At 45.2% G+C, this 14,442-nt stretch overlaps 1 protein-coding gene across 2 annotated transcripts in view; it reads left to right on the forward strand.

The window, feature by feature from the left end:
* Positions 1 to 503: 503 nt before the first annotated feature.
* The window catches only part of SEMA5A (semaphorin 5A), a 549,656-nt gene continuing 535,717 nt past the window's right edge, over positions 504 to 14,442 (forward strand). The window contains exon 1 of one of the 2 annotated variants that reach the window (XM_075921490.1): positions 504 to 1,063. Coding sequence is in view for 1 of the 2 variants with exons in the window: in XM_075921489.1 (XP_075777604.1) it covers positions 3,180 to 3,249 (70 nt within the window). In the remaining variant the exon portion in view is untranslated. Of the gene's footprint in view, positions 1,064 to 2,992; positions 3,250 to 14,442 lie in introns of those variants that run through there. The other variant, XM_075921489.1, reaches the window with a different exon arrangement.

A 14,442-nucleotide genomic window follows, 5' to 3' on the forward strand; every position in this document is an offset into this window, starting at 1 on the left:
AAGCCCAGGCAGTCGGCGGAGGGAAAGCGATGGCATTCTCCGTGGAACACCACAGGCCATGCACCCGCACCGCCACGGAACAGGAGCGCAGGGGACACTGGCGCCCACGTACCTGAGCAGGATGCTCGCGCGTCTATCCCGCAGGAGAGTCAGTGCCACGTCTCACTGTCCCACTCACTCTCCCTGGGACTTTTATAGTGCGCTAGCCCGAGGCCCAAAAATAGCCTTGGAAACGCTATCCGTAAGGGGGCGGGGAAGCGGCCCGGGGAGGCCGGTCGCACGGGGGGCTGAGGGCAGACGGGCGGGGGGAGGAGCGCCTGAAGGGGAGCAGTGCGTGCGGGCTGGCACCTCACGGGCCGGGCAGGCAGGAGGAGGGGAGAGACGCGGGCGGCCGGGGCTCTGGTTTCACTCCCCGCCTGGCCCCGAGAGGCGGCGTGTGCAGGCAGGCCGGGGGCGGGACGGAGCAGGGAGGCGCGGCGCGCAGAGGAGTCCCGCTCCCAGCCAGTCCTGCAGGGGGAGTCGGCGAGAGAGGCTCGCTCAGGCGCACGGCTCCGGCTGCCCGCCCGCACTCCCCGTGCCCGGGGCGCTCTCGGTCCGCTCCCCACTCGCCCGCGGGCTGCAGAGCCGCCAGGAAGCCTCGGGCTGCTGCTGCCGCCGCCGAGCGAGGGGAGAGCAGCGGCCGCTGCCCAGACCGCCAGGCGCCTCCTCGAGGATCCCTCGCCCCGCATTACAGACTGCCCCCGGCACTGGATTTATAGGCAACTTCCCCCCGCGTCTTCGCCGCTCGCCCCGCAGGGACAGCCCGGCCGGCGCCCCTCTCCTTGTGTGCAGCTGGCTCTCGCCATCCCCTCCCGGGGCGCCCGGACGGAGCCCGAGCCCGAGCCCCGAAGCGCTCGCTGAGCCCGGGCGACTGGGGGCCAGGCTGGCGCGGCACCTGAGGAGCCGCCGCTCGCGGTCTCTGCTGCGGGCTGGGATTTGTTGTGCTCCAGTTTGGGGTCTGTCGGCTCGCTCTGCTCAGAGCCGATCCCGAGAAGCAGCCCCGGGCGATGAGTTCCGTGCCGCGGTGAGTACACACGGAAAAGCTGCCCGACCAGTCGCAACTTCTTGGCGGCCCGCGATTAGGCGGGTGCGCGGCGTGTGCTGGGGGGCAGGTGAACGCTGAGTGTTTCAGGGCAGTGGCTTCCCTCCCGCGTGCGGGACTGGGACAGCACGGTGATGGGCTGGCAGCCTCGTTCCCCTCAAACTCCTCTCCCCACTCCCCCCCCAGCTGTTCTCCCCTCTCCGCTGCAGCCCTCCCGCTTCTGCCGTTTGAGTAGCCGCGGAAGCAGGGGCTGGCAGGGACAGACTTGGTCGCACAGAGGCTGTGTATCAAACTTGGTTTGACCGCGAGCTGCCCTGGGGGTGGGAAGGGAGGGGAGCTTATTCATAGGTGTTGGAACTATGCAGCACCCCTGGCTTGAAGCGGTTTTTATCACAGGGTTTACTGTTAGCTAAGTGGCTCCCAGCCCCCCTCCCCCTTTAAAAATTGCTCCAGCTTCCCTGCTCTTATGGGAAAGGATGATTGAGTTACAGGGGATTTCCTCAGCACCTAAACCCATGGAACTCCTACCCTCCCCTCACTCCCCCCTTCCTGTTGTATTGCTATTCCTGGGATGGCTGGAGCCAGCATACAGGGTGAAGGGAGAGTGGCAGAAAACCGGTCGGGGAATGTGGCCTCAAGGCCCACTCCGGATTTCCCCCTCCTCCATTCCTCTGTGTTCTGATCACTCTCCTGCAGGCAATCTGGGCTCTGTGCTGAGGTCTTGTACAGCTCCTGCCAGTGCCTTTCCTATGAGCGTGTAGCTTTGCTCTTTGCTTTACCTGCTTCATGTGGTGCTGGTTAGTGATTTTGTTTCTGGAGTTGGGAGCCTGACTTTTCTCTTAGCCATAGTGGTCTGTTACCAGTAGGGGGCGCTGGAAGCGAAGGCTGTGCTCAAGGTGCCTGGATTCTCCAGCTACTGTTCAGAAAGCAGTGAGCGGTCTAGGGTCACCATCGCGGGGACAGAGGGCAAAACCTGCAACTGGTTCGCATTAAGCAAAACCTACCTCGTTAAGTATCTAGCACAGATATTTAAGAGGGAGGGAAATAAGAGATGTCAAAACAGAGAGTCCACTTAGTACTGTTACTAAACAGGAGCTAACTCTTTAGACAAGATAATGAAAACTAACAGCAAAATTCCGATCGGTAAAACTGATATAAACTAACCTTATTCCCCTGCTTAACCTCTCCAAGGACATTCAACATGTCCCACCACATCCTTCTGCTGGATTTTACGTTTTTGTTATATGTAAATAAGATAAATGACGCTGAAGTAAACAATTTCACGTACCTCAGTCTGGAATAGAATATATATTCATATAGAAAATGTCTGTGATTTTTTTTTTGTCACGGCTTTATTGTTTTTAAAGTATTGTATGCCTTTTCATGAAAGTAAAAAGAAATGGCTGGAGGGTAAGGGAAACTCATGGAAAGTTAGTTTACAGTTGGATATTATAAAAATGTGTACTTGGACATTTACAAATAATATTAGTTGCTGCTGAATATGAGTTTTAATATACGTGTACTGCATCTATTATCTAATTTGATAAATGACAGTAGTTCTCGTCTGTAGTATAAACTTGTATTTTGGCACCTATTAAAGAGTACATTTTGAGTTAATGATCCATAATACACTGAAGGAGACATCATGGTCTGTTGTGTAAATCTTTCTTATTGCATGGCTTATTACTCTGAAAGATGGTAGTGCTTATGGTTTCTCATATCAGCTAGATGCCAAGCATGTGCACCAAGTTCACATATTAAAAATCTGTATGATATTTTTCCTTTAAAAAAAAAAGCAATGTTCAAGCTCATTCTGTAAACCATACTCCTAAAAGTAAACAGCTCAGGGATAGATTGATATCTAAAGGCTGAACAGAGTATGGAGCCTTCAAGTTTACAACTGAGAAAAGAAGCAGCAGTTATTTTTAGGACTGTAGAAGTACATTTATATGGTTAAAAATAGTTGAACAGATTTTTTTGAATAAACAACATTTTGTAAAGCAAAGCAAACACTGAACATTCTTGGACTGAGTTCTTGTACACTAGACTCCAGCCTGAAGCTACACATTTTCAGCCCAGTTTAAAGCTCTGTAAAAACATGATTTATAAGGGAAGTAGGACTTCAATTTTAACTCTAGCAGCTGGAGTATTCTGCCGTCCTTGTACAGGTAAAATGAAAGATTTTGATAGATTTCTGTGTTCTTTAGGGTAGGTATATTTTTATTACTTTTTCTAATGGCAACACTTCATTTCTCAGTTTAGTCGTGAATAGCTTTGTAAAGTCCCAAGGAGAGCAAAGACTTTGCTCTTTTGGGGGCATTTTACTTTTTTGTCTGAGAGAAGGTTAAGAAATAGAAAATGTAAACTCTTGCCATTAAGTTAACAAACCTTTCCTTTAGGAAGTTTTCACATAGTGTTTTGAAGAACCTAAGTAACATCAACAGTCTACATGTTTTAAATTTTCTCCCATTATCAGTTTGTTAAAATTTGTACAAGTAGCAATTTCCTGTATACCTTGTAAAGACAAAAACCTTGGCTATGTTAAGTTTATTGAGCTAATTTGCAGTCATAGATCTGTACCATCATAAATATGTAGCATTTTATTTGCACAAGAGCTATAGTTTTAAGCTTGTTTAATCAGATATGTAATCAAACTGGGTAATAGCAGAGTTTTACATCTGTTATTATTACTATTGTATAGAATGACATGATTATTATATTTTGTGTTGTCAAGACATTGGCATTAAGTAATAATGAAAAAAAACATTGCTTCTTAATAAATAAAACGTACAAACGTGGCAAAGAATACAAAAAACACCCTAGCAACTCCAGTTCATCAGTTAGAATCTAATTACAACAACGGATTCAACAGATGGAATTAGAAAGTTGCTTGGAAATTAGGGATGTGATAACCATGTAAATGGCTAATTGGGGTCATCGCTTGACCTTCGTGGTTACATGCAGGCCTCTCTCCCCACGCTGCTGCCTCTGTTACAGAGGCAGCAACATGGTGGGGGGACACAGGTGGGAACCTGTGCATGCAGGAAGCCTGCAAGCAGTGGCCTTTGTCTTCCCTCCCCCTCCCCAGCATCGGGGGGGGGGAGGGGGAGGAAGGGAGCAGGCAGCTCTGTAGGAGCCGCCTGCCCCTGCCCCATGTAAACATGTAACCACAGAATACACACATTTTAGCATTCCTATTGGATATACAAAATCAAATCTTTCACTGGATTACAATCCTTTAATCACACTACTGTACATACATTATTAGCTTTAAGCCTGAAACAGTTCTACTGATGGCAATGAAGTTACTCCCATCCTTAACGTTAACAGAGGAGTTATGCTGATTTTCCCTGTATGATCTACACCATTGATAGTCAGACTGAGCATTGGGAGCCACAATTGGCTATTTAATTTGTCTCTTGTGGCTCTTTTAATCACATGATATTAAAAGACTGTGATTTAATTAATAACCAATCTAAGTTATTAACCAGCTAGGATACTTTTCTAATGTTATTATTATTAATCAAATAGAAGATTTACCTGATGTTTCTCTGGTGCTTAACTCAATAACATTTTTGGTTTTTGGAAAATAAAATTGAAAATGTACGTGCTTCATTTTAAGGATGTTGAAATGTGATTACCTGGCTAATCATATAGTCGATACAATTATACAATTAGTATCGACTACACAATTAGTCAATAAACACCTTGCAGAGCTGCAGCGAGGGTAGCTCCAGAGGAGTTGACTCGAGCCAGGACTGAGCCAGGACTGGCTCATGATGGCTCCGGAGCCACCTATGCTATGGCTCTGCATTTTAAATGTAATAAAAGCCACTGGGCTCTTACTACATTTAAAATGCAGAGGCACAGCGATTAGCACGAACTGGGACTGTTCGGTCCCAGCTTGCGCTGAGTTCAGCAGCCTCTGTTCGCGGCGGTCAGCTCTGGCTGCCATGAGCAGGGGTTGCTTGGCAGCAACAACCACGGTCTGCGGGGAGGGGGCTGCTTGCCACTGGAACCCTGGCAGACAGGAGTTGCTTCACAGCAGCGGCCACGATTCCCCGCTGCTGCCTCTAATAGAGGCGGGGGGAAGGGGAGAAGGTGGCGCTCCAAAGAGGTGCCAGAATGGTGCCCCCATAGAGGAAGTGGGGCAGGGGGGGGGGAGAGCTGCAGAGAGCACAGGGATGAGTAGGGACAGCTTGTGCCATTTCCCCGCTGTGCCTCTGCCTCCCCACCCCCCACAGATACAGCGCTGGGAGGGGAACTGGCTTTACCGGTTTCCCCCAGCAGTGGCTCCTGCTCCCGCTGTCCTTGCTTCCTCTCTCTGATAGAGGCAGCAAGGGACGGGGGCGGGAAGGCAACTAGTAGAGTTGAATATACGATAAGCATTTGTATATCACATAGTCAACTAGTCGCCTAATTGCTTACATCCCTACTTTGTTTAAATAATTGCACTGGGGTGGGGTTGGGGATGAGGGGTTCAGTATTCAGACTGTCCCAGGGAGAAAGGACAACGCCAGCCCTCTGGCACCGCAGCAGCAGGTGAAAAACACCTGTCCATGGCCACTTCAACTCCAGTGGGCACAGCTGAGGCAGGGGTGCATGTCCCCGGGCTACAGCAGGTCCAGGTTAGTATGCCCCCTGTGCATCACAGCCAGAGTGAGGAATGAAGCAAACTGTGCACTTCCCCTCACTCCCTGATGAAAAGAAACAACAGCAATGTTCCCATACAAATGGGGGGAGGGGAGCTTTAGTACCTCTTGCACTCCCTAAAGAGTGCCTGGGGGGGTGGGAAGTTCAGGGCTAGGGCAGTTCTGGACAAGGTGGGGAGCATCACTGGCCAGTCCCTTTCACCCGCCTGGTGATCCTGTCTCTTTTCTATATTGCTTTATGAGACTCATTCCCATTTCAGGCTCATCCCATTTTCCTGGCATAATCAAACTCTTACCTTGCTTTAAGTTATGCCCAGGAGATTTACCTGGCATTGCTCAGGTACTTATCTTAAATAAGTTTTGTTTTTCTTCCAATACACATTGTTCTGGGGTGGGATTGAGGATGAGGAGTTCAGTTTGCAGTGCTATCTCACCACAGTAGCTTGGGGCCAGGCAAGAAGTGCCTGTTCATGGCCACTGCAGCTCCAATGGGTACAGTTGGGGAAGGCATGCATGTCCCCCGGCTGGGGGATAGATAGACATAGACAAAGAGACACACAAACAGATAAACTCTCTGAAATATATAATGGATAGCTGTTCCTTTCTTCACTCCTGCCCCCTGCTGGCCCAATGGGGCTATAGGTATCCTGGTCCATGTCCTGCCCCTTATTGTGGTCAATTTGCAGTATAACTCCCTCATGCCAGACCCCTCCCATTCTACTGTGTGAGAAACAATTGAATTCCACACAGATCCCATTAGCCTGGCACAACCGAGCCTTGACCTTGCTTTAAGTTATGATAAGAGGAATCTGCATACCAAATTTGGTGGTCCTAGCTCTTACAGTTTAGCACTTGAACAGACTCACAGACAGACAGACAATTCTAAAATATATAGTAAGATAAGAGCAACTGTACACAGAATTTGGTGGTCTTAGCTCTTACCATTTAGGAGGAGTTCTTGAACAGACAGACAGACATACTTTCTCAAATTATATAGAAGTTTGTAGTTGATAGCATAAAAATACGTGGTCAGTGATTTTTAATGTGAGAATTTATGTATATCTATACTCACACACACACACACACACTCTAAATATTTCCCATAATACTGTTTAAATATGATGATATAGTACTAGAGTAAAAGAAACAATGAATTCATACTTTCCAGTAATGTTGATTGCAAACTTGGCTCCTGAACTATCGAAGTTTGAGTATCATTGAATTACACCGATAGTATTTGTATGGGGTCTGCAATCAAATGAATGAGGCTGAAGCAATAACTACTAATCAATATTTTGTGAAAAGAGTTTCAGTATATCAAGTATGTAAATATTTATAGTATCGTATAACATGATATACTATGCTAAGAAATTATTACTATTCTTTGAAAAAGAAGCTTGATTATAACATAGGAACTGTAAAATTACAATACATCATCTTGATTATTTGGGCAATTTTTCTGAAACTGTTGCCATGATTACTGAGAGAAATAGGTATGATAATTAAAAAAAGAATCACTAAAGGTACGTCTACTCTGCACGGCTATTTCGGGATACCAAAGCTACTTTGCATCTTAACAAGCCGCCTGTTATTTCGAAATATTTTTTGAAATAACGGGCATGCTATTTAGGCATCCCTGTAACCCTTGTTCCATGAGGGTTAAGGGATGTCTCGAAATAGTGCGTTATTTCAAAATTTGGCGCTGTGTAGATAGAATCAAAATAAGATACGCAATTCACATAGTGTAAATTGTACATCTTATTTCAAGTTTAGGGTGCAGTGTAGATGCGCCCTATGCAAGTTCTTACATTTTTTTCCATTATGTTTGTTGAAACATATAATTTAAGTCTCTGTCAGTGCTCAGTTTCAAAAATTATTGTCTAATTCAACTTAGCTAGTCTCTTTCTCCCTCTTATCTGCATACATTTTACATTCTTTCTTGACATCAAGTTGCAAAATACAGTACACACGCATTTTATCTTTCCTAATTTGTCTTTGTAAACTATAACTGACTTAAAAGAATAAGTGTTTTATCAACCATATCCAAACATATTTCAGACTGAGCCCTCTGTGACATACACCTTTTGTCAGCTGTTCATGGTAGACTGGTTTTAATTTTTAGCCTGCAGCATTGCATAAATAACCTGCAAAAGACAGGTGGCAGTCTGCTATTTCAAATCCCTCCAGAAATCTTATGAATCTTGCAACTTGAACCTAGTATGCAGGTAAAGTCAGTCTTACAGAGAAAATAAGACACAGCTTTCTAAGAAAAATATACAATTTTCTAAGTAAACACACCCCTTTGTTTCTATGGTACAATTAGCCAGGCAGAAGCTAACTATTGCATGTATACCTAACATTTGGCAGAAATAACAACTTAATTGAGAGGCAGGTTTGAAATGTCTAGGACTTTGTTTGCTTGTAGTCTGCAGTTTTGATAGAGTATATTTTTTGTTGTTCAACATTTGAAAAAGCTTCAACTTTTTCTTCCACTACAGGATTAATTGTAATATTTATTTCTTAATTTGTATTGTCACCTATCCCCTAGCATGTAGAGAGATTCACATTTATCAAAAATACTCACTGATGGTATAAGGAAAGAAATGGAATACTCTAATATAGTAGGTAGCTGCATTTACACAATCTTGGTTATCTGAAGAGTTCTTATGCTAAGAAAGATATACTTGCATTCCTCAGTTTATTAGGGTACTCTAGACTACATGCCTCTGTCGCCAGAGGCATGTAGATTAGGCTACCCGACAGAGTAAAATGAAGCGGCGATTTAAATAATCGCCGCTTCATTTAAATTTACATGGCTGCCGCTTTGAGCCGACAAACAGCTGATCAGCTGTTTGTCGGCTCAGCGCGATAGTCTGGATGCTCCCCTGCCGACATCAAAGGGAGCTGTCGACAACCCAGGCATGCCTCCTGGGATGAGGCATACCTGGGTTGTCGACAGCTCCCTTTGATGTCGGCAGGGGAGCGTCCAGACTATCGCGCTGAGCCGACAAACAGCTGATCAGCTGTTTGTCGGCTCACAGCGGCAGCCATGTAAATTTAAATGAAGCGGCGATTATTTAAATCGCCGCTTCATTTTACTCTGTCGGGTAGCCTAATCTACATGCCTCTGGCGACAGAGGCATGTAGTCTAGACGTACCCTTAGAAAGCCAAAGAACTTAAAAGAAGATAAATAACTAGAAGTCTTGTGGCACCTTATAGACTAACAGATTTATTGGAGCATAAGCTTTCATTGGCAAAGGCCCACTTTGTCAGAAGCATGTAGTGGAATCTGACAAAGTGAGTCTTTGCCCACGAAAGCTTATGCGCCAATATTTCTGTTAGGGTATGTCTACACTACAGCACTAATTCGAACTAACTTAATTTGAATTAGTTAATTTGAACTAAGCTAATTCGAATTAATGCATCTAGACCTAAAAACTAATTCAAATTAGCGTTTTGCTAATTCGAAATAGCATGTCCACATTGAGTGGACCCTGAACCGAAGTTAAGGCTGGCCAGAACCAGTGCCGGCAGGGCATCAGATTAGGACTTAGACTGTGGAGCTGTTGCTTCAGGCTAGCCGAGGGCTGTGCTTAAAGGGACCCGACCTCCTCCCCAGACAGACAGTTCTCAGTGTTCCCTGCTTGCTTGTCTAACTTGATGAGGGACAGCAGAGCAGTCCTGTCTTAGAGTGCCCTGAGGGTATGTCTAAACTACATGGCTCCGTGGATGGAGCCATGTAGATTAGGCTAATCGGCAGAGGGAAATGGAGCCGCGATTTAAATAATCACGGCTTCATATAAATGTAAATGGCTGCCGCGCTCTGCCAACCAGCTGATGATCAGCTGTTTGTCGGCAGATCGGGGCAGTCTGGACGCGCTGCTGTCGACAAGGAAGCCTTTGTCGACTGGCGCAGGTAAACCTCGTTTCACAGGACTTCTCATTGTTTATGCAGATTCAGACTAATACAGCTACCCCTCTGATTTAAAGAAGATATTATTCCCCCCAAGTTTAGTGGTAAAATGTTGGAAATGAGAGGCACCTTCTACTAGGAAAACACTGAAAACTCGTGGAAAACAAATACTTGTTAACAACCCAAACTCTTTATAATCAAAATGTAAATTAACTACATTTGAAGCGGGGAAAAAGATAAAATTATTATCTCATGAAAGTTTTCAATTTTGCTGTAAAGCATGAGGTGAGGTCGTATTTTCAAGCTATCTTTAAGGAGATTCCCGGTCACTCCGAAATGTATCATTTCACAAAACTTTTGTAGAACAGAACAGACACAATTCCTTTATGTATTTCTGTTTTCCAGTTACTATTTCTGAAAATAGTAATTCGAACTGCTAATTCGAACTAACGCATACAGACTAAAAAACTAGTTCGAATTAGCGTTTTGCTAATTCGAACTAGCATGTCCACATTAAGCGGACCCTGAACCGGGCTTAAGGATGGCCGGAAGCAGTGCCGGCAGGGCATCAGAGGAGGACTTAGAGCGTGGAGATGCTGTCTCAGGCTAGCCGAGGACTGTGCTTAAAGGGTCCTGACCCCCACCCCGGACAGACAGTTCTCAGGGGTGCCCCGCTTGCAAAGCAGTCCTGGCTTGGAGTGCCCGGACTACCCACACTGGGCACATCACAGCACTCGGCCATCAGACCGGCTGCACTTGCCACAGGCTGCCATCTGGGGAGAGGGGACAATTGGGGGGCTGCAGGAGAGCTTCCACCCCCAGAAGCCCGCAGAGCCAGCCCAGTCCTCCCCATCGGGGGCTCGTGCCCCATTCCTCCCTCACCTCCTTCCACTTACCCTTCCCTAGCCCCTCTTCTTGATGTACAAAATAAAGATAACGTTTCTTCCAAAATGGAATCTGTCTTTATTGAACAAAACTGGGGGAGACTTGGAGGCTGGGAGAGGGGAGGGCAACTAAAATGATAAGGGGTTGGGAACAGGTCCCATATGAAGAGAGGTTAAAGAGACTGGGACTTTTCAGCTTAGAAAAGAGGAGACGGAGGGGGGACAGGATAGAGGTCTCTAAAAGCAGGAGTTGGGTGGAGAGGGTGCATACAGAGAAGTTCTTCATTAGTTCCCATAAAGAAGGACTAGAGGACACCAAAGGAAAGGAATGGGTAGCAGGCTTCAAACTAGTAACAGAAAGTTGTTCTTCACAAAGCAAAGAGTCAACCTGTGGAACTCCTTGCTGTAGGAGGCTGTGAAGGCTAGAACTACAACAGAGTTTAAAGGGAAGTGAGATCAAGTCATGGAGGTTGGGTCCATGGAGTGGTATTAGCCAGGGGATAGGAGTGGTGTCCTGCCCAAGGTTTGTGGAAGGCTGGAGAGGGATGGCACGAGACAAATGGCTTGGTCACTGTCTTCGGTCCATCCCCTCCAGGGTCCCTAGTGTTGGCCGCTGTCGGCAGACAGGCTACTGGGCTAGATGGACCTTTGGTCTGACCCAGGATGGCCATTGTAAGCTCAGGGCTCAGGGTCGGGGGTCTCAGTGGACCCCCTTGATTTTCATGCACTCCTGCTCCTGGGTGGCCAGGCTGGCAGCTCTCCTGCCTTAGCTGGCCACTTTCCTGTGCCTAGTGCGGAGATCGTGGACGAGGTCCACAATGTCCGCACTAGCCCAGGCGGGTGCCCGCCTCTTGCAGTCCCGGGCAAGCTCCCGGGAGCCGCCAGCCTGGTCCCGGGAAGAGGGGGAGGACTGGGGGGCATCGGGTGGGTGGCTCAATCCGTGCCAGGTGCAGGGTCTGCTGGCTGGGTGCTGGCAGGTTTGCACCTGGCACGGGCACCGTAGCCAGCCCGTGCCCCTTTAAGGGGTCCAGGGCCAGGAGGGGGCAGACGAGTTTCCCTGGTGTTGGCCAGAGTGGCCACCAGGGAAAGCTGGGGAGGGCTAGCCTCCCACTAGTTCGAATTAAGGGGCTACACAGCCCTTCATTCGAACTAGTAAGTTCGAACTAGGCTTAATCCTCGTGGAATGAGGATTACCTAGTTCGAACTAAGCGCTCCGTTAGTTCGAATTAAATTCGAACTAACGGAGCGCTAGTGTAGCGCCTATGAAAGTTAACTTTGAAGTGTAGACATACCCTCAGAGATAGCAGTCCATTAACAGTTGGAAGAAATGTTCTTTCAGTTTGCATTGATATTAAATTAAGAAATAAAATAAACATAGTAAATACATCACTGAAAAGCATTAACGAAGCAGCTATGTCCTCATAATATAATTTACATTGTGTGAAATCCTTCCTGCATGTTAACTAAATAACAATTGCATATTGTTCAGTGCTAGCTTTTGTTTCATTTGATGCACAAATTGTGATCTGAAGAGTCCTAAAATTGCTGCTCTCAGTACATTGTATCTGAGGCCCTTCCTGAGGCTTTACATGATTGTAAGTGAACTTGGCTCTAAAATATTTGATCAGCTGGAAAAGACAGGAACATATTATGTTTAAAAAACAGTTTAAAAAGGATGCTTAAAAACAAATTATGTCTAAATGGGGAGAGATTGTTAAGCTGGGATTTGGTCTCTGAGTAGAACCAGGATCAACCACAATCAAACATACTATAAACATACTATATTTGATTTTAAAGACCATATAAACAGACTTGAATAAAGAAATACAGTCTGGAAATAAATTATTCTAATACATTAGGGTATGTCTGCACTACCCCGCTAGTTCGAACTAGCGGGGTAATGTATGCATACCGAACTTGCTAATGAAGCGCCGCCATTTTTAAAAGCCGGCTAGTGCGAACCCCGTGCCGCACGGCTACACGCGGCACGGGCTAGATAGTTCGAACTACGTAGCCATTCCACGAGGAGTACAGATAGTTCGAACTACGTAGCCATTCCGAACTATCTAGCCCGTGCCGCGTGGAGCCGCGCGGCACGGGGTTCGCACTAGCCGGCTTTTAAAAATGGCATCGACGGCTTTATGCTAATGAAGCCCGGGAAATTCAAATCCCGGGCTTCATTAGCAAGTTCGGTATGCATACATTACCTCGCTAGTTCGAACTAGCGGGGTAGTGTAGACATACCCTTAGATACCCAGTTTTCTGGCCTACAATATGGCTCTGAATTATTTGATATTTTCTATTGCTGGTGAATTCTACACAGGAAGGCATAAGTATAAGTGAATATTAAAGTTGTATACATTTATTTTTCATTTATTTATAATAATCATTTATATTTAATATTTGATACATTTATTTTTCATTTATTTATAATAATGTATATTTAATGCATACATTTTTATTTTATTGTATTTATTTATAATAATAATGTTTTTATTTGTCACCACTTTAAAAAGCATGCAATGTTTGTCTAACTCTATTATTGTTGAAGTCACTCATAGACTTCAATAGATCACTGATGAGCAATTCTGAAAATCCCCAGCACATAGAATAAAGAACTTGCTCATGACAAGTTGTCCAGACGCCTTTTGGTTTGACAGAGTTTGGATGCTCCTGATCTGGGGATACATTTCTAGAAGAGAGTTTAATAATAACAAGTGGATGAAGAAAAATATAATGGTTGAAGGTTGCTATCAGTATTCTACAAGGTGAAATGGCAGCTGCATTGTTTTACGCAATCAATAAAATACTGGTTTCCTTTGACTGTTCCTTAGTTTTCTAGTTTATATGTTCTGAGTAACTGAAATCCTGATATGGATTTTTCTGTAAGAATTTTGAGGGTGAATGAAGATTGTAAATAAAGAAGGCTGTTTTCAGCCTCTTGACACTGAAAAATCTTCTCCGCCCAAAGCCATGAGATTTAGAGCTAGAGTGTGCATTCTAAGGTGGGAAGACCAAGGAGCTGGGAAGCAGCCACGGGACAAACTGTTCCCATCTGCAGATTGCAGTTTACAGCCTCTTTTGAAAGAGGGGTTATGATGTAGATGCCAGGGATAGAGCCACACTGCCAATGTGCAGTAAACCCAGAGGCCTTCTCTGAATGAAGGAGTTAAGCCTCCATAGAATCCATTCAGTTTTGCCTGGACTTCCGAACAGATTCACCATGTTTTCTGGTTTATTGGTTTCATTACTTTTCTCCTTGGCACGAGTCCACACTTCTTGTTCTGACATTTAGACGTGCCTTTAACTCTGTGAACACCGACCTGTAGAGTCTAGGCCTCATGCTTTCTCCATTTTGTATTTTTATCAGCTGCAGGAAAATGTCTAATAACTGGAAAGGAAGAGATAGCATGCAAGCCTTTAAGTTTGGAGTAGTGGGTTTTGTAGGTGTGTCTGCTTGTTTTTCTTTTAACTTTGAATTTATAAAAAACCTTTGGATGGATACAGGTTAACTTTCTTTTCTCTAAATTATGGAGAGGCAGCAACTTGTCTACAGTTAACATTGCAACTAGCTTCCATTTTAAAGCCCTATTTTTCCTTTTCTATTTTTTTGTTTATCTTGAAAATTTCCAAATTTCCTCTGAAGGCAGAGAAGATCATGTACACTAGAATTTGAAGAAAAGTAATTTAATTGTTCTTAAGTTATAGGCAATTAATAACTTACTCTGCTTTGACAGTGGATTTGTGTCATCTGTTTCTTTGGCTTCCAGTCTTGATACGAGAGATTTTTCGAATTACTTCAGCAGGATTGTGTACTAAATGCACATGTGAGCATGTTGCCTGTTATACAGGGTAGTTTGCATTTTAGACACATAAGGGTCTTTTTATAGCTCACTGCTGAAAAATGTCTT

The sequence above is a fragment of the Pelodiscus sinensis genome, chromosome 2 (assembly GCF_049634645.1).
Source record: "Pelodiscus sinensis isolate JC-2024 chromosome 2, ASM4963464v1, whole genome shotgun sequence".
Lineage (NCBI taxonomy): Eukaryota > Metazoa > Chordata > Testudines > Trionychidae > Pelodiscus > Pelodiscus sinensis.